We start from the raw sequence: 24,690 nt of genomic DNA, 5'->3' as shown, positions 1-24,690 counted from the left end.
GAAAAAATCATTTGATAAAGTTGAGAGAGAAATTGATTTAACTATTAACTTTGCGATTTTAATTATCGCTCATATGTTATTATTAGTGGAAAAACTTTTCATCGAAAAACAAATTGTTTACTTTTTGGAACTTTACCGGCGCTAACAAGATGGCAGCACTTCGAAGTTCTACGTTGAACTGCGCATGCGCAGAAAAGGGAGATCATTGTTATGTCATTGGAATGGGTTTTCTTTTATTTCTCAACCTTTTCTCTCAACTTACAACCGATTTTTCTCTCTCTTTACTTTCTTTTTTATCTTTTCTTCGATTCTAACCCGCTGGGCCTATGAGGTCAATTTCCATGTCACTTTATGGCAACCGGACGATCTCTTTGAATCAGTTCTTAAGTCGATAATTCTGTTAATTGTCAATCAATTAAACTCTCTTGTTCTCTTAAAAATAAAATCTTCTCTCTCATCTCTACACAATTTTCACTTTTTCTGTTCTCTTTTATCTTTCTCTTTCTTTCTAATTGTTGATTTAATTTAATCCCAGTTAATTGTCTATCGTGTCATCGCCTATTTGATAGAATCAATAATCTTCAAGTGTTGACAATCGGTGACATTAGAATCAAATTCTAGCGATTGTCCATTTTTCCTTCTCTTTGTGTTTTTTCTTCTATTCTCTTTATTTTGAAAGTTCTCACTTTTAAAAATCATGGGTAAGTTTCTCTCTTTCTTTGTTCTCTCTTGTTTTCTTTTTTAAACTTCCATTTCAATTATTAATAAGTTAAAATATCCTACTAATTAAATGTTTCTCTATACATTTTTCTCCATTAGAAGAAATAATTAATCGTTTAAATGGGATAAAAATAGCTGAAGGATCGGAAGGAGTAACTTGTGTTGGATCAGCTGAAAAATTGGTTAAATTATCTTCGGATATAACTAAAAATTTCATCTCATTGAAAGATGATGAAGAAAGGCAACAATTAAGTGAACAATTAGTTTCCTGTGGACTAATCAATCTAATCACTGATACTCTTAATAATGAAAATATAACAGTGACCCTTGATGATAAACGTATTATCTGTGAGATGATTGCAGAATTAGCCAAACTTGGTAAGTTAATCTTATAATTTTGTCTATCAAATGACAATTATTAATATTTACTCTATCAATCTATGGGGTATCAATCGATAGCATTTAGCATCTAATTTGAAATTCAATTGACGAGAAGGACAAAATTATATAACCTGATTGTTTTGATTTTGACTAATAGAAATAGTAAAATAGTGATTAGTCAGATTTCCAATTCCTTTTTGCGTGCAATGTTGTTTCCGAACAATTAAATCAGAATTTCGTTTATATTTGGAAAAAAATTTTCCATTGATTTTATTATATGAATATTATAGCTTGATGATGAGTTTTAAAATCATCAAAATTAATATAACAGAATTAGAAAGAGTTTTGTAAATGATTCTAATTGTTTTGATGGCCATTTTTAAGTGACCTCCAAACTTGAAGGTAGTCAAGGTCTTCTAGGTAATCAATGGCAATTCTAGTATATGTACATGTAATATATGAGAAGTGTAGTTTAGTACTTGGAGAAAGAGTGAGGTCAAGGTTAGAATGAGCAGAAAACCAAAGTAAGAGTCTAACTCTTTCTCTCTTATTACAAAAACTTCCATTGCAATCTCAAGGTCAATCGATATTTTGATTGCCAAGGAAACAGTTTAGATGATTTATCAAAGAGTAAACTTCCGTTTTAACTTATCCTTTTCTTTATCGACAGAAAGAAAAAATGAGAAATAAATACAAGGGAGTGAGAGACATTACTAAATAATGATAATAATGTCCATTCGAAAAAGTAGCAAAATCTTAAATATAATGACAGTTGAATAGTTAATCTAACGGTAAAGTTTATATATAAATAGTTTGCCCTTGAAAATATTTCACAGAGACAAAGTTTTGATATAACAGGGAGTGAAGGTGGGAGAGTGAGAGTGGAGTGAGAGGAGGGAGAGAGAGAGAAGACAAAAAAGACAGAGAAATTAAAAGTAAACTGAGTATCGATCGAGATAATCGATTTGACCTACTTCCTAGAGAAAGGGAATCTGTAAGAGAATGATGATGATGGTGATGATGATGATGATGGAAGATGATGAACAAAGAAAATAATCGGTTATGTACAAATGCAACGAATTGAGTTCAAGGTCTTCAAAGTATTAACGTAACTTTTATCCTTGCTATTCATAGACGAAAATGATGAGACTTCCATTGTTATTTTCTTACTCTCTCTCTCTCTCTCTCACTCCTTCACGATAATTCAACATTCTTATATAAATATCTTCATCTCTATTAATATTTAATCATGAATATCATGATCCATGGATATGATAACCTACCTTTGTGCACATACATGAATATCCTTTTTCCAGGTCTCAACCTTGAATTCATGGATTGTTGCTGCTGCTCATTTTCAACATTATATCCTGTAGATTATTGTTGTCATTGAATTTCAAGGTTATTCCAGAATTTCAACTATACACTAACCTAGTAGATATCTTTCTGTCAGAATTCATGCTAACCAAAATTTTCATCCAATCATAATCGACAATGATGTTGATGATAATTCATTTTGACTTTAATTTGCTTTTAAATTTCCAATAGGCTTTAAGAACTTGAAACAAATATAATAATATCAACATTTCTCTCTCCCTTTTAGAAATATGGAGATTACCATTATCCAATATCAATCTATTCTCAATAATTGTAACAGTTTTATCATCAGATGAATATGGAGCCATTAAACAAGCATGTCGAGCCATTGGTAATATTTGCTATGATAATGGTAAGTGTACTAATCGTTACAAACATTAGGAATATACAAGTTTAAATATCGATGGAAAATCAATTATATAACATTAATATGAAACCAGGAAGTTACCAGCTGAGAGGTTAAGTAGATAATTATCGAATGAGAGATTATTTCATCCATTAGAGTGTTTATTTCACTCTCAAGTTTACCGTTAGAAATTAAAAACAAAATTCTATACATGTAAAGGTAAACTCGATACTTTTTTGTTCCCTGTTCCCAGAGTGTAGGAGTATCATGATGAAAAATTAATCGAGCTCTCTAAGCCTATTGGTGGGGATTTGATTATTATAATATCATGGATATATTATCAATCCCTGAGCATGATAATCTAATAGTTGAGAGTGGGTATTGATGTTTACATTAATTTGTTTATTGAAAATGATTGAAATCCGTTGTTAACTTTGGATGAACATTTTCATGATTAGATTTTCGTAAAACTTTTCTCTCTATATATTTATAATATTTGCTCATCTTCCATGTAGAAACATAGTTAACCTATGATCTTCTGTTCCAATTCTGTTAAACTCTTATCAGAAACTTTTCTCCACCCACGTATATTCAGATAGATTTTCTATCAATTATGTTATACATTAAATGTAATTAACCTGAAAAATTTTCTCGCTCATTTGTTCATTTGATCCTTTTCTTCATTCATTGAAATATTTCTCATTGTTTCTCTCTCTCTCTCTCTTAGATACTGGCCGTAGGTCATTTAACCAGGTGAATGGAATTACCAGTCTAATAATACTGATGAGAACTCTCATTGATTCCTCTGGTTCCAATTTCGATTCTGATTGTTCATCTGGAACCAGTGTGAGTTTAGGAGGATCATCTAAAGTTGATGAAATACTTTCCCTGGTCACTTCTTGTCTATTTAATGTAGTCAATACTTTTGATCATGGACATGATATTGCCCTGAGCTCTGGTCTATTACCCATTTTGTTGAAAATTTTAAACAATCGTGGTAATGCATTTGAAGAGACAAGCCTTTCGGCAACCTTTGTATTACAAGCTCTTCCAGAATCAGAGGTTGGACGGAAATATTTAAGTCAACCTAGAAATTTAACCGAACTGATTAACTTAGTTAACATTAATCGAGATGAAGATATACTTTCAGCACTTTTGGACACTCTTTTGGTCATATCAGAGGAAGATCGAGTTAAAATTGCCCTAATTACTCAAGGGTTACCTGTAAAATTGATCAATATGTTAATTGAGGAAAATCTGAGTAAATCAATTGAAAAGTTGATCATGAACATTATTTCATCTTGTGTTCTCGAAGGTGAGTATTATCGTCTAAATCTCTCTCTCTCTCTCTCTCTTTCAGAAACGATTCTTTTAAATCTTGATTGAGATAATATGTTTATATCTACTTAGTTTAATCATTTATTTACATGTATCTTATTCCATCATGATTATTATTCCCTTTTTATCAGATTCCTGTATGGAATTATTGTTTGATAATGGATCAGGTATGTTATACAAACAATGCCTAAAATGGATTCAAGAATCAACATCAACAGAACATCATGTTCTTACCTCTGCCATTCTAATTCTTGGAAATTTTGGCAGAACAGGTAAGTTTAATCAACTTTTGCTCTTTTTTTTCCTACCTTAATCTTTCATCTTGAAATTCCAATACTTGTTTTATTACCTGAGTTTACTAATGTTGATCTTTTCCTCATGATAACCATCCAAGTTTAAAAAAAGTATCAGGTACAATAACATGATAAGTGCTGTGTATCTCGCAACCTTTTTTTCCCAATGATTTTTCATGATTATGATAGATTGAGTTTAAAAACCTATCGATGATATAATATTATTTACCCATAGATAAATGGTCTCATTAGATGATGACAAGTATCAGCAAAAACTTATACACAACCAATATATGAATAGAATAAGGAAAATGTCTCCTTTTCTGATGAAGATAAAGAGGTTTTCTCTTTCATCAATGTATATATTACTATTAATAGTGTGTATATGTTTATCTTTATGTATAAAATTTGTATCTTCTCATTCCCACTCCCAACCTTTTCCACCATCACCTCTCCCACTCTTCAATAACTATTGATGTCAAGTGAAATATGATTGATGTTTTATATATATATCCAAGAGGTTGAGTTCAGTGGAGATGCACATGAACCATTTGACGAAATGGTAACATCAAAGTTTTCATGTAATAGAAAGTACAAATTTCCACCATTTAATCACATTGATCAGGTTGATAAAAGTTTTTTCCTTCCGGTTCCATTTTCCATCATCATCTTAATAATGTTGATCATCAATTTGCACAATAATAACAAACAATCAACTTGATCCATCTCAATGGGAAAATTATCCTCTGGATGGTATCTTAGGTGGAGAAATTGATTAAAATTTAATCAAAGATCAACTCAATCAACTTAATCAGTTACATTAAGATTTAAATTCTTATTGGTCAATTTTTCGGTCCAAAATTTGGCTTGGATTCTGTGACCTGACAATTTATTTCCATGAGAATTACTATTTTATCTCCATGAGCAAATTTCGTAAATGGTGTAAACTGCTGAGCATTTACAACACCTTAGATCATTTCTAATGTGATTATTTACTAAATTGTTGTTGTTATCGTTTTCAGCTGATTCAATGAACTCTGGATCTGTTTTCAGATTTTCTTTCTTGTCAATTGTTTTCATGAGTTTTTTTCTCAGCAAAAAAAAACAATCAAAAGTAATTTCAATGATCTCTTCATATACTGTTACTCTTTGTCTTTTATTCAGTTTTCATGGTAACAGAACTTTTTACTCGAGAATTTGAACTTTGTAAACAATATGATGAAAAATTGTAAACAAGTAGTTGGACACTCACCTGATGATGAAATTCAATATTCTTGAGTCTCTATGTTCATGATTGTCAAACTTAATGGTCAGTTTATTTTAACCAAATTAACTTATTAATATTTGACCATTATAAGCATGCTAATTGAATATTGAATTGAATACTAGTATTTTCATATCTATCAATAAATCTTGATGGTGAATTTCAAAATTGGTTATGACAGAATCAAGATTTTCCATTAATTTAATACAATTTGTGTTCAATGATTTTTAATATCAATCTAATAATTTGATTATCTTAATGGATTTTTTTCCCTCTTCAAATACTATTACAAAATTTTGTTATAATCTTTTAATCATTTGATTGGAAAGATATAAACTGTAGGTCAATTGTTGTTTTCATCACAATTATTTTCATGATGAATTGATGATGATTAAATATTAAATTGATTGACTTTATCGTTTCACTTATGTGGACGTTAATTGTTATTATTGTTTAACTAATCACCATGGAAGTAATAATTTATCATAAGTTGTCATGTCATTCGTCATTCTCAACAATCATAACTAAACAATTGATTGACATGTGAGTTACAACCTCTTGAAATGATTATTATTATCCTATCTAACTGATTCTTACCTCAGTTATCATCATCATTGATTGTGATAAAATGTCAATTTGATTGTTATTAAAACCCATTAACCAAACAATTTGATTTTAATGACATTTCTTTGTTTCTATCGGTTTAGTTTGTTATCAATAATTGGGTAACCAATGTTATTACCATCTCAAAAGTGGTTAACTAATTGTCACCCATCACAATCGTCAATCATTATGTATCTTCACCTCTACACACCAACCTCTCTCTCTCTCTCTCTCTCTCTCTCTCTCTCTCTCTCTGCAGTTTTAACATGTCGAAGCTTCGAATGAACCATTTTCTCATCATGATCACCATCTTCTCATGTTCGAGAAGGCTAAGAGTTGCGATTAGATGATAGAGAAAAGAAAAGTAAAGAAAAAGTTGTAACTCATTGACATGAGCAATAAGATATTAGCGTGGGTGTTGAAATTTTCCGAGGCCAACGACCAGAGGGAGAGGGAATTGTTAATATCTTTGTTGGAGTGAAAACTCCTTGCAATCTTTTTCTTCTTCATTCAAGTTACTATTTCATCATAGTTACTGCGTGGGCGAAAAAGATTTGTAATGCTTAATGGTAGTAAAAGATGGCGAAATTATATATAAGAATGAAACTAAAGCACTGAATTGGATGAATGTTATTTTTCTCTTTCCCCTTTCCCCTTTCCTCTCTTTTTTGTTCTCTTCTTCGAACAAAAAGAAAAAGTAAGAAAATACTGAGAGAAAGTTTCTCTTCCAACTGAACTCACCAGGATAACGAAATGTTATCCTGGTGAAGATAATTCATCTTCTATATCTTTCACGTCTTCATTTTCTCTCTCTACTTATACTTGACTTTTGGCTTCTTTTTCCAATTCAAATTTTCTGTTTATCTCACAACTTTCATCCATTATCTTGAAACTATTCCAAGAGATATGGCATCAAGTCTATTAGAATATTTTTCGTTTTCGAATTTCAAATTTTAGCTTGAAAACTCTGAGAATCAAATATCAAATTGATTCTCTCTCTCTCTCTCTTTCTATATGTATTGGTAGTTTCTTCAGGTTTTATTTCCCTCTCCCCCTCTCCCTCTCTATATTCCATCTCATCTTTTTTACCTTTTCTCCATCGTGGTCAACAGTTTGACCCTTTCTCTTAGCTGTTTATCATGACCAATACTCTGGGCAACTTGCTACGTGATTGTATTTCCACCATAGTCATGAATGAAATTTCCAACGTTTAAATCAACAATATTTCAGTTAAATATTTACTAATCAACAGATAATATTATTACTCTAATTGAGTTAAACTTACAAAGTAATATTTATAAATTTGACCACTGGTCATGGTTATTTTGGTTAACCAAATTTTCATCTCATTTCTTGAAACTTTGTCTTTTATCATGATTATTTGTTTCAATAGACACACACACACTTAACATGATTAGCTATCAATATAAACTGTTATCAAATAAAACTAACAAACTCATTGAGAAATGTTCTGAATCATCACCATGATGATCATCTTCAGAATCAGCATCATTCAATACCTTTGAGAATAAGTTTCCAATTATTACCAATTTCCTCCTTTTTTTTATCCATAAGAATCTCATGGAAAGTTAACTTTATCTTCATCTTCCTGTTTCAGTTGAAACTGAATTTATTATTCATGTAAATAGCTTGAAGATGTTGAAATCAATTGTTAAAACATACAACTGAATCAATGGACTTTGAATTTAATTTCCGATTTCATCAACAGAATCATCTTAACTTATCATTGATGATCAACTTATTTCCTGTTAATCTTAAGAATTACCAATCAATCGTTTGAATTATAAACAAAAATCCATGATAATCATCATCTTATTCACTTATTCACCCATTGAAACTTTTACTCTTTCACAATTAATTAATCCATCTCTCTCATTCACCATCGATTAATTATAAATCTATTACATAATCTTAACCAAATCAATATCAAGTTAATCATTACCATCCAACTGTTACCATAACAAAAATAATTATGTTACCACTTTGATTAACATGATAACCAAGTTAACATTTAGCTTTTCAAGTTTCTATCATCATTTAGTTATTATCATAATGGATTCACAATTTATCTTCCACCCACAACAATTTTCTTTCATTGATTAACTTTTACTCCAATTCTTTACTCGCTGATCATAATCATCCACCTTCATCATCTCTTCTTGTTGATTCAAATTCCATAACTTAAATTAACAATCTAGAAATTATTCTGATTTATATTCCAATCCCCTGAATACACTGAAAGCTCAGTGTCCTTATTATTATTATTATTTTTTTCTTCCACCATAACAATTACATGTTAACCTAAAGCTATTGGATCATCAGTTATCATTATCATGATTACTTTTAATAACCTTTCACTGTTTGGTTAATCTTGAGTTGATCTTTTGTTTTGATTAACCTTTTAATAACATTTCCACTTCAATAATTAATCTTTATCACTTTCTTATCCTGAATTAATAAATATATTTATCTCCATGTAAATATATCTTCATGTATTAAGCTTCATTAATCAAAAAAAGAAGTACAATTAACAATTTCAATGGTAATAATCAGTTAATTAACTTTTCCACTGACTTAATACCCTCTCCCTGATTGTGGTTAGTCAACATTATCTAACTTGATTACAATAGCTTTTGTTATATGCATCAGTTTAATCACCATAATCATCAATAAAATGATTAACATGATTTTCATTTAATCCATTGATCCAAGTTGTATTTATACAGATTTAGTCTCAATTAGATTAACACTATATGCTATATATCCGGAACTAAAAGTAATTGGATTTCAAATGAACTGAATTGCTTCAAATTTGTTTCTCTTTTTATTTATCCCGTTATTTTTTCCTCTCTCTCTCTAGATGTAAATTCTTGTCAAATTGTCAAAGATTCGGGTCATAAAGGTATACTGTCCATCTTGAGTCGTAACTCTGGACCTGATGGGGATTTCCAATTGCAATATAGCTGCCTAGCAACTCTACGTAATCTTACAATCGCCGCTGAGAACAAGGAAATCCTGTCCAATCCGGAAACTCTTGAAATTTTAATCTCAATGTCAACGGTCAAAGCTCATCCAATTGTTTTCAAGCTTCTTCAATCTCTTCGGATGTTGACCGATTCTCGAGAGCAAGTGGCCACTCTCCTTGGTACTAATGAAGATTTACTCGATAAAGTGATTTCCTGGTCAAAAATTGATGACCATTATGGTGTAAAAGCTGAAGCTTCTCGCCTGTTAACTTGGATTGTTAAAAATTCCAAATGTCGCCAAGTTGTGGACAATATCGTTCGACTTGATGGACTTCGAGGAATCATTGAGATGATTTCAACAGGATATAAATGTCGTATCATGCAAAATGAAGCTTTCATAGCGTTAATCCTAATGTTTGCCTCAACTGATCCACAATTAGATGATCGTCTTATTGATGGAGCTTTGGGTCGTTATATTCATTTATTTCTTGTCTCAACATTCAATTCGTCAACTTTAATTCAAAATGAAATTCTATCAAATTTCATTACACTTATTCAATTACTTTCATCTCGTTCAAAGAACCTTAAAGCTCATCTAGTTAATCACAAGATTCCAACTAATTTAACAAAAATCCCTCTCAATGGTAACACCACAATGAATTCGAGGATTAATCAAGTTTTAACTCTCTTCCAATAATTAATATACAAATGGATGATTATTTGGATTAATTAACTATGGACGATTTAATCTAATGGACCCACAAAAAGTTGAAGAAATAACAAAGATAATTTTTGGCACAATTAACATGACCATCTCTTAATTTGCATCATTCATCAATTACTTAATTGTAAATAATTACTGATAATATTACATTGAGATCTTCCCTTCGTTTGGAAACACACAATTAACTAATTAGCAGCCTGAGTAAAACTTCAATGCTCATGTGTTTGCATTGAAATTCAACAATTTAGATATGTTATTAGTTAGATTATTTTCTCGAAGCAACAATTTAAATGGCAAAAATTAACTTAATCAATGGTTCCCTTTTTACCCCTTCCAATCAAATCAATCATCATTGAAACAGTTTCTTCCGTTGATCAAATTAACTATTACCACTATTTTTGTATTAACATGTATTTAATTGCTGCTAATTATCACAATTATTTGAATGATTATCATAAAAAAAAATTGAGATGATTATGTATCAATCATAATACACCAAGTTAATCAATTTAGCTAAATTAATCAGTTGAAAATTTTGTTTCTCTTTCAAATGATTAGTTAAAACTAATGAGCAATTGAAATTACAGATATTTTCTCAGTTAATCTATTTGTTAATTGTTGAGTTTTCATGGTTTTAATTTTGTTTAAATTACAATTAGCAGAGTTGATTAAGCTAATCAGACTGACTATAAAGTAGTAAACAACAAGGAAACACTTGAAAAGATACAATTGTGAGACAATTAAATTAAACTAAATTAAATATTTTAAAATGATTAACACGTAAACAAAAGAGTCTATATTAATTAAGAACAATTAACAAATGGTAATTATTTTTAATATACTAACAACAATTTAATTATAATCATGAAATCATCAAAATTCATTTTGATTGTAAAACCATTTCAATCCCAAATCAATAAATAATAACAATTCAATGATGTAATTGAAACCCCATGCAATTGGTAATTGATTTAATTTGTAAACAATTAAATTAATAAAAATGAACACAAAACAAACACAAGATGAACAATTAAAGATGAAGATTATTTTTAATTTGATTAGCATAACAGTTATTACATTTAATTGGCAAGTGATTTAAAGATTAGTGTTCAGTTAATTGTTGAACTGCCAATTGAAATTGAAGAGATGAGGATTTATGATTGAAACAATTAATTTAATTGCAAAATTTAAAAGGAGCAAAATAAAAAACAAACAGACTAAATTATTATCAAGGATTCTTGTTAATTAATAACTCAACCTACACAAATTAAGCTGACAATTAGCTTTCAATGTAACTTATTTATGATTAATTGTGAACTTGTTTATCAAATGATTTGCACAATCAACTAAAAGGTAAATTAATGATTAAGGTAACGATTAACTAATGAGGAATCAAATTGATTGATTGTTATAACTGATTTGCTCAAGGATTTTTCAATAGTTTCATATGTAATTCAATATAATCTTGATTAAGCAATTGTTAAATTGTTGATCCATAATGTTGATTAACAAAATCAGTGGGTGGTTAATGGTATTAATTGTGATCTATTTAATTAATTGTAACCTTGCTTGTCTAACGGTAATCACAAAATCAAGAGTCAACAGGAAATCTTGAGTCAACTCAATGAAAGCCTATGGAAGAAAAAAAAATAAACATTTCATTTATTAAATTAACTCTGAAATTAAATTAAGTTAACCACAATCAATAGATTCTTATATATTATTATTATGTATTATCATCATGATTATCTAACTCAATTACAATATTGAACGTGACAATTAATTTAAACTGATTAACTACTCTATACATAAATTAATACTTAAATATTGTTGATTAGGATTGGAAAAGTTAATCAATGCTGATTGTTGATTGTTGATTGATTTACTTTTGAGTTTGTTTGTTGTTTACAATCAACACACACACAAAAATTAAGCCTCTTATTAATTATGATGGTAAATAAATGATAATATTATTCACTTGTCATTTATATTGATTAATAAATTGTCATGATGGTTGTGTAATATTATTAACATGATTTATGGTGATAAATTGTTGATTTGGTTTGAACAATCAAAATAACTTTTCATCTGATTAACTTACATCTAGAACTGAATCAAGTGTAAATGTAAATAAACCACCACAACTGAATCCAATCTCGGTGAACATAATATGTTGATTAAATAGTTGAAGCTACAATTTAATTTAAATACGATGATTAGAGTTAAATTGTCAAGGTGATTAAATTATTCGTGGCTAATTGTAAATGGTTAATTTGTTTTACCCTTTGAAGTACTGGAATTGAATAGTTGAATAAAATTAATCGTAATCCATTAGCAGCAACAGCATCAATCTAATTACAATTAAGTTAATTGTGTTTATTACAATGAAAGGAAAAATAAAAATAAAAAAGACAAATTTAATTAAGTGAAAGAGATAAGGTGACAAACAATAGATTGAAACAATTAACTGATTGCTTAGTTAAATATTATTATTATATTTTGTGAATATTGAGAAAGTGACAATGAAAATTGTCATTGGGAAAAAAAAAGTTTTCATTCATTTAACAACAATTAACAATTGTTTAATTGTAACAGTTAATTGTTATTACATGTTGACAGTTTTCATTTAAATTATATTCTAACTATTTTATTAATAAGGTTGCGAAATTGTTTACAATTAAAAGTTTCAGATGAAGAGGTGAAAAAGCAAAGAAATTGTTATTATAACAATTAACCAACAATTAACCTAATTATACATTGACTGGACATTGAATGAAGCATTTTGATTTGATGTAAGTATTAATTAAACAAAAGCAATCAGTTGATGTTGGTGGATTTTTTTAGTGATCAATTTACTGATTTAATTGTTGATTGTTAATTGTCTTACCTCATCGGAAACGTTGGTTCCTGATGTAAACATCCTTGTGAATAAATAAATGGCCTCAAATAGATTCAACCACAGGAAAATGATTGTCTCAATTGTTTGGACTCGGAAAGTTAATTGATAAACACAGAAAAGGCAAACCAATGGTTTAATTAACAAGGTAATTACGTTAATTGATGCCCAGTATTTATCATATAACTTTAGGTTGACCTTAAGGGTATCGTGTTGGTCAAGGATTGATCTTAATTCAGTTTCGTGTAATGATTTGGCTTGATTGTCGTTTATTGCCATTGTATCAATGTTGCTGGTGTTAATTGTTGTTAATTGTTGTTTGCCTGATTTGACAATCGTTGCGATCTGATCGTTAATCACTCGAAACTTTTGGACAAAATACTCAACCATTATATCAAATAAATGGGAGTTTACATGATCGAGACTTGAAAATGTTATCATGTAAACGATAATTATGATTGAGAAAATTGTTTCAATCAGCTGATTGTTACCGTAAATTGTTAATGATAAAGTTGATTCTCGACGAAAGTAGATTGATAATATAATTAAACTGACCATTAAACTACGTCCTATTATAAAGATGATACAACTTATGGTCACTTTTCTTGTAAATTGGATTAACGATTGTACCAAATCTGGACTATTGTCAATTTTTGTTGACATTTTAGTTGATTGATTTATTAACTGATTTAGAGAAAATTTTTAGTGATAAAGTTAAGTTAAAGTATTAATTGTTAAATGTTTCGTCATTTAATTACCTGAAAAATTTCAGTCCATTTCATTAGCGATGATTTTGATCGGCAACTATAATCAGCGATGAAATAACTTGATACATTTGAGATTAAATTGAACACAATTAAAGCAAATATTGGATAATTACTCTCGTCACTTAACCGGATTAAAGTTGATGTGTAATCAATTAAAGGTGATGCTACCATAACAATTAAAATTAACAATCCAAGGGACAAATACTTAATCAAATTGTGGTAAATGGTCAATAATAGTGTTGGAAATGTTGACCCGTTGCTTTTGGGGGACAAAATGTTGACCAAAAAGATTGGAAAATAACCAAAGTAATTGACCAAATTTTCAATTCTCGGAGCCATTGATCAGCTTAATTGTCCTCTTTTTGGAACAATTAAATTTAGAAATCAAACAATTTACTGTGTAAGGGAAGCGAAAACATCGAAATAAACTTTTAATTGTTAGGTTGATTTCTATTGTTCATTTGCATTTGATGAAAGTTTTTTCCTCTCTTTGTCCTAACTAAATTACTATCGTGTCGATATTAGTTAATTGTATCGATTAATTTGGTTAATTGTTTAACGTTAATGATTCACTTTTAATCTAATAAATAAAAGTTCATCTTAACCTTGTTTTCTCTGGGAGTTTTATTGATAAACAATTAACTAATAAGTGTCACGCAATTAAAACCCAATCAGCGATTTAGTGTTAATTTTATCATTTCAATTGAATTGTTGATGATGATTGGTAATTAATTGATTGTTAAAAATAGTAGTTTGATTATTTAAATTGTTCATTAACAATTTTTCATCAGTACTTTTAAAATTGAATTTTTTGTTCAATTGTCAGAAATTGTTATGTTTTTGATTGTTATCTAATTGTCTACAAGGTTAATTAACTAATTAGATTCATAAATCATAATCAATCGAGTTTAAATTTTTGATTAATTGTAATGATATCTGTTAACCTTATCTAGATTAAACAATTTCTCACATTATTAAGGTAAGTATAACAATTAGTTTGAATAGTTAATTAACACCAGTCGTTTTTAGTTAATCAATAAATTAATTAATTGATTCTTAATTGTTTTGATCAAAAAGATCAAGATAAATAAGAAACCGGTAGTAACTAATTAGCTAATTGATTAGGTTTAAATTTATAACCGAGATAATTGATAAATTATAATAAAAAACCAATAAATTAGTTAAACAATTAACTTAAGGTGTTAATCATGACTTTTTTATGAGAAATTGTATTATAATCAAATTTAATTGTTCACTTTGTTTCCATCAAAGTGCCAAGGTCATGTCATGTAGATTGAATAACAAAACCAGTTAACCAAAATCATTTAATGTCTTTCATTTAGTGTCGTTGTTGCTTCAGGATGATTAGATTCTCAGGTTATTAAAGTTAATTGTTTAGTTGACAATTAGTCCTTAATTAACTCTCGATTAAAACAAAAACGATTGCGAAATAACAGAAACAATTTAACTATTGGAGCCTCTTTAATTGCTTTAATTATCTCATTCAAGCGCCATCAATAGTTGAACTACAGATTTCTGAAAGAGAAAGTAAATTGTGATTAGTAAATTGTCAAGAGTAAAGGTAAAAAAATTAAGCCTTGAAAACTTACATTATTTAACTACAAAATGGTTCCGTCTTCAAAGATCAATTTGATTGTTACTGTATCATTATTGATTTGATTTGCGATACAAATTCTGAATTTAAGGATAACACCATGTTGACCATTTGATTGTCATTATTGGAAATGAGATGAATATTGATTGGATTAAATTGTGTGGATAACTTAAAGTTGCATTCGTTGAGCATGATAATTGCTTCTTGGACTTTGGATTGGACTCCGATGGTTAACTGGATTAACTTTCGGTAGCCAAGTAAATTTGGAGGAAAATATGAATACGATATTATTGATGAATTAATATGAAATTCTGTCAGGTTATTGAATGAATGTCAACCTCCTTCAGGTAATTCGCTCTCAATGATTGTGGTAAACTAACATTGGTTATATGATTGGGAAAAAGTTTCGAACTTCGATTGTAAACTTGATCTTTTGTTTTTCTTTCTTTTCGTTTTGATGTTAATCTCTCACTTTTTTTTTAAATTGTGGTCAAGCGTTATGATGAATTAAAATCGGGCGTTGACAATTGAAGGAGTTGAACACGTTGTTATTCAGACAATTAAATTGAACGAATCCTCCTCATTATCAAGTGTATCCTTTAATTTCCTTGTCCAGAAAGTGTCAGTATAAAAAGCCAAGTGATGAATGTCAACCAATATCATTTCAAGTTTAATCTTAAATCGTATTTGTTTGACCAATCTTAGCTTCCAAAGCAAGTTCCAACTCTTTTACTTTCATCAAAATGAAATTTCTTGTAGTATTTGTTACTTTAATTGCCATGGTTTCTGCTCAAAATTTTCTCAACAATAATATGGGATATGGTAACTTCCGTTATGGTGGATTCGCTGGGTTAAGATATGGTGCCAATGGTGGTTATCGTGGATACAATGGATACAATAATCCAGGTAAGTGATTGATTAAATCAAAGTGTTCGACCAGAAGTGAGATGATTAATGTGGATGATTAAATCCTTTTATATGAAAGGCTTTGGAGGATATGGTTCTCCAGCTTATGGTGGTTATGGAAACGGTTTCGGAAATGGTTTCGGGAATGGTTATGGCTCAGGTTCTGGTGCTGGTTACGGTGGTTTCGGTGCCAATATTGGTTTCCAATATGGAGCTGGTGTCTATGGTGGTGGTCGATATGGTGGACTTGGACGTGGATTTTATTGAAAATCTAACAAGAGTAATTCCAATTCAATTGTCCCAATTTTCAGTGTTTCCAGAGGTTACCAGTGTTTAATGTAGATACAAGTTTACTTTAACTATCACCATCTCATACTTGTGGTCAATCAAGAAAAAAAAATTGAATCCAAAATTCTGTAATTAAAGTTGTCCAAATAAAGTAAACATTATTTAAAGACTTGAAAAGTAAAAACAAAAACTGACCAACTTACTTTATTACTTGACATCCTTTCAATTAGTTAATCAATTATTCATTTTTTTTTCTCCACCAAAAATGAATTAGATTTATGATTCAGTCAAAATAACAGCAAACAATTTGACGAAATTATCACAAATAAATCAACTAATTGAGAAACTTGATGTAAACTCAACGAAAACCACCCAATCAAAACAAAATCACAATAATCTTAACAAGAAGTGGTTGTGATAAATTTTCAGCTACAATATTAGTTACCATTGCTTTTCGGGCATCGGAAACGAAAGTTATTTCTCCTTTGAAATGACGTTGAAGAAGAGTATAGAAAAAATATCGACCTCGGAATATAGTTACACAGAATATCAACTGATAACAGTCAAATTTTCGATAAGAGATATTACATTTAAATCGTCAAAATCGATTCTCTTCTCAGTGATTTTGATCCCAGTGTAGATTCCATCAGATTATCTCCAAGTTTTCGTTTAATCCTATTGTCTTTTCCATTTACGATCCATTGTGTCGGTCAACAGAATTAAGATTAATATTTTCGTATTGTGTTTGATTACTTTGTCTTCGAGTTGCACTTTACATTGACGATCCTTCAAGACGACGTTTCTTTCTCCAAGATCTGAAAAAGAGAGAGAGAGCCAACCCCGATCGTAATAATTGTTAGTGATTCACGATTATTAATTGAAAGTAGAAAAAAATTGATCAATTTTAAATTGTCACCGGATGATTAGTTTTCCACCGATAAAACCAGAGGGCATAAAATTTCATTCTCAAAGCGGCAACATTAAAACTCCAAGTTAATCACCACCATCATGTTAATCCAATTAGATTGACAAAACATCACAAAAATTAACCGAAAAAATCAACAAAACCTTCTAATTACCTTAAATGTCAATTCCAGTTCCAGTTAATTGTCCAGAGGATAAAAGAAAGAAAGAAAATGCAACGAGAAAAAAAAATTTGGAAAAAATTCTAAAGGGACCGTATGATAAGTACAATCTTTCGAACAGTTGGAGAAAAGAAAATGACAATTGTGAGAATTTATTTATATTCCAATGGAAACGTTTGTCTCTTTTTTTAATGATCGCTTTTTGGTGTTTTTCTTTTTCTTTTAATTAACCAACTATTTCTCACCTTGATTGTAAAATCTTTTTGGTACATAGAGTAAATCGTCAACCTGTAAAGTGAATTAGAATCTTTTCTTATACATAAACATCAACAAAATTTCAAATCAGCCAACAAATTTTCATCTTTTTGTCTACAACAAAGGAGATAAACCAAAAGTATCCAATGAGTTGTTATTTAGGATAATTTTGATTCTCTCTTTGTCTAATTATTTCTGTTTTAATTGTGCTTTTTACTGTTTAACTATTGGTGTTATTAGAAGGTTTAGAATGTTGATTAATTAAATCTACTCATTCACACAGGTAAGTAAATGTTTAACTTTTCTATCAATCAAAGCGTTTTTTCTCTCTCTTTGGTTTGGAGAAGATGAGAAAAACAAGCGTTAGAATAGAAAGAAAGAAAGAAAGAAAAGACTGGAGGGAGAGAAAAGCGTCATAAGATGAGATGAAAAGAAAGAGAATTGTAAAGAGAGAGAAGATTTTATGTGTGTGTGTATGAAAGAGAAAGAGAGAGAGAAAAAGAAAGACAGAGAAAGAGTGAAAAGAAAGAGCTGGTGAAATTGTCTCTTCTGTTTTTGTGATTCTTGTTTCTATTAGAAAATGTTGACTACATTTGTGAACTAATTTATTCCTTTCTTTTCTTATTTTCACTTTAAAATTTTCTCTCTCTCTCTCTCCCTTCCTCTTTCCCATTTACCTTTTTATTATCTTTGTTATTTATATTTATATATAAATATTCTAGTAGCTGTTAACTAATCCTTGGTACCATTTAAATCTTGTTGATATGTCGACCACCAATAAGAAGAAAAAATTTTTCAACAAAAGTCAAGATTCAGTGAAAAAAACTTACTTCAATGCTCGGAATTTTTTCAAATCAGATTTTGATGAAAGTGGTTCAACCTTAGGTGGTGATGAATATGGTTCATTTGATAAATCCCATAAGAACAGTAGTAGTAGCGGTAAATCATCAACCTCTGGTTTATATGAATCATCTTGCTCCTCTTCTTCTGGTAATAACACTGGTGGAAATGGTAACGGTGCTGGTGGCTCATTAAATTCAACTCGAAACGGTACTTCTTCTTCTTCCCATCATTCATCCTCCCATGATCCAACATCTTCACAAACCTCATCGTCAACCTCATCTTCATCATCTTATCGTCACCATTCTCATACATACCAATCACACTCTTCTTCTCATCATGAAAATGATGAAGATGATTATATTAGATTAAGAAGAGTTAAAAAGGCTCATCAATGTGCTGAATTGGGTGAAAGGGAAGAGTTTGATGGTGATATTAAATTTTATCTTGATGGACTGAGCCGTGTTAATAATATTAATACAAGGTGTCTAAGTATCCTTGGTCTGGCTAATCAGTGTCAACGAGCTGAATTCAGAATGCATCTTCGAGCTCATGATGACATGCCAAAGATAATTAGTGCCTTAATGGATGGTTGTTCAAATCCTAATTTAGCTCTTTGTACCTCAGCTCTTATGTATGTTTATAATCAAGATCGGATGACCATGGACATAGACCCAAATGCTTTGAGGTATGAACAGATGACTTGACCCCATGATGATTAATATTTATATCGATGATAAATTGATCACAAATCTACAGTCGATTCAACAAAAATTGTACTTTACCATTTTACAGGTTGAAATCGCGTTTTTTTGTTCAAACAAAAAAAACTCCTTCATGTTCAAGGTTATACTTTGAGTGTCATTCTTAATATAGCTAATTCTTATTAGCTATTAGCTATTATTTTTCTCGTCCTGTTTAAATATCGACGTATATGTTAATCATCATCAAAGTCATTCTCAATTTGTATTGTTTTCATTTTGTTTTACTAATTTTATCTTCTCTTTTTTTGTTCTTTCTTTTCTTTTGTCAATTTGTGTGTCCTCTGACTCTTTTCCTTCGTATGGATTATCTCATCTGGCTTTTTCTTCCCTTGGTATTCATAGTTTAATGTTGGAACTTTTGGAAACTCGAACCGACGAGGAAGAAGATAGTGTTGATAAAAATTACAAAGAAAAAGTGAAAAAATTATGCGAAGAGATGAAAACCAAAGGCCATGGAAAATTTCTCAATCTAAACAATATAACAGCCGGTAAATTGGCATTGGAAGCTTTACTTGGTTTAACATCTAAAAGAGCAAGTGAATGGTGTAAAGAAGAATTGAGAAATCTTAAAGGAATTGATTTCCTATGTAATCAAATTATCGAAGAATCAACCAGTTTAATTCGTGATGATATTGTCTGGGAGGAAGAGATTGTGGATAAAGGATTACTTCATAAAATTGAGAGAACCTTAAAGGTTATCGAGAATGTTACATTTATGAACCAAGAGAACCAAAATTATATTATTGAATATCAAGGAGGTAAATTTATCCGTCGCTGTATTGAATTAATCAAATATCTCAAGAACAGTATAATCTTCATAACGGAATCCCAATCCCAATTGTCCACTCTATTGTCCATATTGAGAGTATTAACCAACCTTACCTCAGAATCAAGTGAAGGTTGTTACAAAGTTGGCTCATTTACCGGATTATTTCAACTTCTATTGGAATGTTTATTTGAACTACCTTCATTTACTGTTCCAGATTCTCGATTTGACCTAATAGTACTTTTATTGTGCCTAGAGATCAATTTTGTTGAATACTGTGTAAACATAAGAGAAGAGCTAATGGATAGCGCTTTCAAGGTTAAACGTTTAATCGCTATATTTGAAGAGAGATGCGAAGAAGCCGAAAAAACCGATAAAGAAGCCGACCTTTTACTGGATTCACACCAAGACAAACCACTGACCGAAGCCATGCAAGATACACTATTAAATCAGGTTCTAGCTCAATCTGGTAAACACATGGAACATTGTATAATAGCTGCCTGCATATCATTACTCATTGGTTGCGGTATAAAGGAGAATATGCAGTATTGCGACATGATTAAGAATTTTCTACCTTCTCAAGGATTTGAGAAAATGATTGATGTTCTCACCAAGCTTCATGAATTTACTCATTTAGCCGTAAGTTTTGTTTCTTCTGGTTTCAACCTTTAACCTTTTCATGGTAACAATTGTCGCTGATTGTTGTTCTTTTTTTTTTCTTCCTTCTTCTCTTTACATAAATGACATGAGATCCATATAAATATCCATTTATATAACATGTTATTTTCTATCCTTGATTGTTGTTATACACAATTAGCACTTGTAGTCAACTACGTACTCATAGTCTGAGAATAGAGTAGAAACAAGATTATTATGTAATCAGTAATCGAGATAATTTATTTATTTTGATTGTGTAGGTAAAGCAAAAATATTCATTGATTTGTTTAGATTGTTAGATTTTCATTTACTGTTATAATTATTATTATGTTTACCTTGAATAGTTCATGTCTCTATTTTTGGTTACAAGTTGATTCTGATATTTTTTTCAATTTACTATCAGTAATATTTGAACTTATTGATCAAACAATCAACTTTGATAATTCGTTAATAGTTTTGTATCTCATCAAATTTTACACTCACAATTTTTTATTCTATTGTCTCTTCTCTACACTCACCTTGATCACCTTGCTTGTTAACCTGTTTATCAACATTGAATCAGTGAACCGTTCATGTCATTTAAATCACTGGTGCAAGCAAACATTTGAACTGAACACATTCATACAATTTCTGAAAGAAAAGAGAAATGAATGAGAAAAGAAAGTAAAAAAAAAATGATGATTTTTCGTATATTAAGAACGAAGATTATCTTCTTTCTGATGTGATAATAATCTTTAACCTTTTCGGTGAATCGATATACATTGATGATTGATCTAAATGATTTTGCACTTTTCTCTCTATCATGAAATCTCTTCCTGCTCTCTATTTACTTTTACTTTGTATTCTCAATGTTTTTTATCAGGAATCTGACAAAAATCACGTAACGATTGTGTCTTATTCCTCTCTTTTTTTCCTATTTCATAATTTCATCGATTTACTATAAATATTTTTACTAATGTTGATCTTTTTCTATTTCTCTCTCTCTCTCTTTTCTACAGGACATAATGACCCCAAGTGGAGTTAGGAGGGTGGAAAGAATCTTAGCTCTTTTTAAATCAACCAAAACAACAGAGAATTCGTCAAATAACTCTACAGAAGAAGATAAAGATGAAGATCCAGACCCAGATACTGATTCATGAGAATATCCATCGTCCAAGGAGTATATTCACCTACTAAAATCTCCGTCTTTTTCCTCTCCCTTTTCCTCTGGTCTTCTTCTTTCACTCTCTCTCTCTCTCTCTTTTGTTTCTCTCCATGTATTTTTCTTTCTTTACCCTTTGTGATCGCTTTATGATTATCGAAGATCCTATCATTCACCCTATCTACTACAGCCTAAACTCTATTTCTTTTCCCTTGCGAATTAATTCGCAGAAAAAAACAACTTGAATCAGCTGATTACCGTATGGATTTAACATTTTACCTGGGACATCCTATTGTACTTTAAAGTGTAAACTGTTTTCTTACAATGATTACAAAGACAACAAAGAAACATTTATATACCACCGTTATCACCTCATGGTTTCCATGTGATTCATAATATGATCCAAGAAATTGAACAATCAATCGACGGAGCTCAAGGAAAAAAATCTTCCAAAAATGTAAACCAACAAGAGAAAAATATTCAACACGAGATAATATTCTGAGAATCATCTGTTAATTGGTTGGATTCATCAAATAATAATATTGGAAAACAAAGGAAATGAATTATATACCCGATCCAAATTTTTCTCTTTCCCTGCTCTCACTTTCTTTCTATTCTCTTCCTCTCTCTTCCTTCCTTTCTCTCTCTCTCTTTCTTCAAGATATCAATGTAAAAGAAGAATACTTTTCATTCAATGAGCTATGGATGATAATTATACCAATCGATTGTGAAACATCCCTAGAAAAAGGAAGAAGAGGAAGAGAATAAGAATCTTTTTCTACCTTTTCTTTTCATTCTATCTTGTGAATTAGCTCTTGTCATTATTTTCAAGTAACAAACAAAGAAACAAATTAATCCGATAACCATTGGTTATGATAATCGGTAGATTGTTTTCTAAACAATAAACAAAAAGAGTAACATTTGACCAAAATAGAACAAAAAAAATCTCCAATTTTGTTTTTCTAATCGAATTGTAATATTATCTGATTTAACTTGATTCTAATTATTTTCTTTCTTTAATCATTAGTGAATCTCTCGAGACTTTGGATTATAATTTAACTACAAAATGACCATTGACCCAAAGGAATCAGTTACTATTGATCAAAATCCCAATTCGATGATATTAATTGTTAACCACAAAGGATAATAATCTAAAACCTGAGAGGATGATTAAGGATTAGAAACAATTTGATTGTCAACCTAAAGGAATCTTCAACTTGAACAATTTGTATTTACGATCACAATTAACAGAAAACAATTAACTGATAATTTGTCGCAATAAACGACAATCATTTACATTTAATTGTGAATGATGAATTTTGATCATTAACTATAATCAATATGTTGATTATCGTTGAAATAATTGTTTGTGTTAACAATTAGCCCTTAAATTGTAATTAACTGATCAGTAGACTGTATAATGATTAGTTATTGGTGAAAAAAATTTACTTTTCAACAAATTAATCATAATAATAGTTGAAAATAATAATGATAAATTCAGTGAACCATCAGCCTAACAATTAACTGAAATATCAATGAGCAATTAACTTTCACTTGAATCAATCTATCTCATCATCAGATGAAATCAGTTGATGATCAAATTTAATTCAATTCAAAAGTTTTGAAAATTTGTTCAACTTTCAGTTAATCTAACAAAAAAAGAGTAACCTTTTAATTGTTATCAATGTAAACTCAATTAGTTGATCAAACAGTAAACATTATTAACAGAATACAATCAATATATAAATCCTATATGAGTTCTATATCAAATTTAGTTGATTAAATAAATTGTAAAGTAAAAAAAAACCAACATAATATCAATTTCATTGTAATGGAAACTTAAATTATCATCATTGTAATAACAATCAAAGGTAATACAATCAACAATCAACGACTAGAAAAAAAAACTCCAACCATATACTTTCCAGTCAATTTAATTGATTACAATTATATTTATAACTATAAATTGTCAACAAGAAACCACAATCAATTGGTTGATAAACTAATTTAATTTACAGCCAATAGCAATTTAACATCACCAATGGACACGAAAAAAATGATAAATTTTCAAAGGTAACAAATGGAGGTGGGATTTTTCAACTAGTGGACCTTATAATCACCATCCTCATCCTCATCCTCATCATCTTCATCTTCATCTTCATCTTCATCTTCATCTTCATCATCATCTTCATCTACACCAACAAGTGAACACCACCAATGATGAAGATGAGACATGATATAAGTGGAATTGAATTACAAGTAAACTGATATTTAATCAACCATCAGATTTATTGATGATGAAGATAATTGTTTATAGATAGTGACTCAGTTTTGGTTGACAATTAAAGGTAAATCTTGAAGGTCCAATTGATTACCTTTGATTGGACGATTATTGTTTTTTGGGCTCTTCTATTGGCCTAAACTTTGGACAATGAAGTGGACATGTCGAAGGTCATAAGACATTGGATTGTAAATTGTACGTTGTTGTTGGTAAAGCAAAGGTGTAAAAAATGGGAAGGTGGGAAATAGTAAATGAACCTCAATATTTACCTTTGATATGGTACACTGACCATGTTACCTGGTGGGGTGGGCGGTTAAGGTGATAAGGTCATTTCATTTCAGAAAGAAATGGTCATTGTTAAGGTTACATGGAAAAAAAGTTGTTCGAATGTTTTTT

At 29.8% G+C, this 24,690-nt stretch overlaps 4 protein-coding genes across 5 annotated transcripts; 3 read left to right on the top strand and 1 right to left on the bottom strand.

Moving 5' to 3' along the window:
• Positions 1-221: 221 nt before the first annotated feature.
• LOC128395010 (rap1 GTPase-GDP dissociation stimulator 1-like) lies at positions 222-10,280 on the top strand. Its single transcript, XM_053355396.1, has 6 exons — positions 222-701; positions 820-1,098; positions 2,705-2,830; positions 3,552-4,139; positions 4,294-4,434; positions 9,204-10,280. Exons 1-6 carry the CDS (start codon positions 698-700, stop codon positions 10,004-10,006), a joined length of 1,941 nt encoding a protein of 646 aa, XP_053211371.1. The 5' UTR covers positions 222-697; the 3' UTR covers positions 10,007-10,280.
• Positions 10,281-11,119: 839 nt separating this feature from the next.
• LOC128395011 (uncharacterized) lies at positions 11,120-15,877 on the bottom strand. The gene is made up of 6 exons (XM_053355397.1): positions 15,307-15,877; positions 13,688-15,232; positions 12,921-13,613; positions 12,316-12,384; positions 12,135-12,224; positions 11,120-11,665 (listed from the first exon to the last, which is right to left on the bottom strand). Exons 2-6 carry the CDS (start codon positions 14,033-14,035, stop codon positions 11,579-11,581), a joined length of 1,287 nt encoding a protein of 428 aa, XP_053211372.1. The 5' UTR covers positions 14,036-15,232; positions 15,307-15,877; the 3' UTR covers positions 11,120-11,578.
• A 177-nt stretch (positions 15,878-16,054) lies between these two features.
• LOC128395012 (neuropeptide-like protein 31) lies at positions 16,055-16,484 on the top strand. The gene is made up of 2 exons (XM_053355398.1): positions 16,055-16,217; positions 16,297-16,484. Exons 1-2 carry the CDS (start codon positions 16,055-16,057, stop codon positions 16,482-16,484), a joined length of 351 nt encoding a protein of 116 aa, XP_053211373.1.
• A 1,297-nt stretch (positions 16,485-17,781) lies between these two features.
• LOC128395009 (wings apart-like protein homolog) lies at positions 17,782-22,812 on the top strand. Of its 2 annotated transcripts, none has more exons than XM_053355395.1 (4): positions 17,782-18,128; positions 18,571-19,373; positions 19,792-20,854; positions 21,871-22,812. In XM_053355395.1, exons 2-4 carry the CDS (start codon positions 18,610-18,612, stop codon positions 22,009-22,011), a joined length of 1,968 nt encoding a protein of 655 aa, XP_053211370.1. In that variant the 5' UTR covers positions 17,782-18,128; positions 18,571-18,609; the 3' UTR covers positions 22,012-22,812. The 2 variants fall into 2 exon arrangements, with proteins under 2 accessions (XP_053211370.1, XP_053211369.1); XM_053355394.1 differs by having other exon boundaries at positions 18,568-19,373.
• The last annotated feature ends 1,878 nt before the right edge of the window (positions 22,813-24,690 follow it).

Source organism: Panonychus citri, unplaced genomic scaffold (assembly GCF_014898815.1).
Source record: "Panonychus citri isolate SS breed McGregor unplaced genomic scaffold, ASM1489881v1 Contig00140, whole genome shotgun sequence".
Taxonomy (NCBI): domain Eukaryota; kingdom Metazoa; phylum Arthropoda; class Arachnida; order Trombidiformes; family Tetranychidae; genus Panonychus; species Panonychus citri.
Note: the sequence above shows the minus strand (reverse complement) of the source record. Positions and strands in the feature narration are given on the sequence as shown.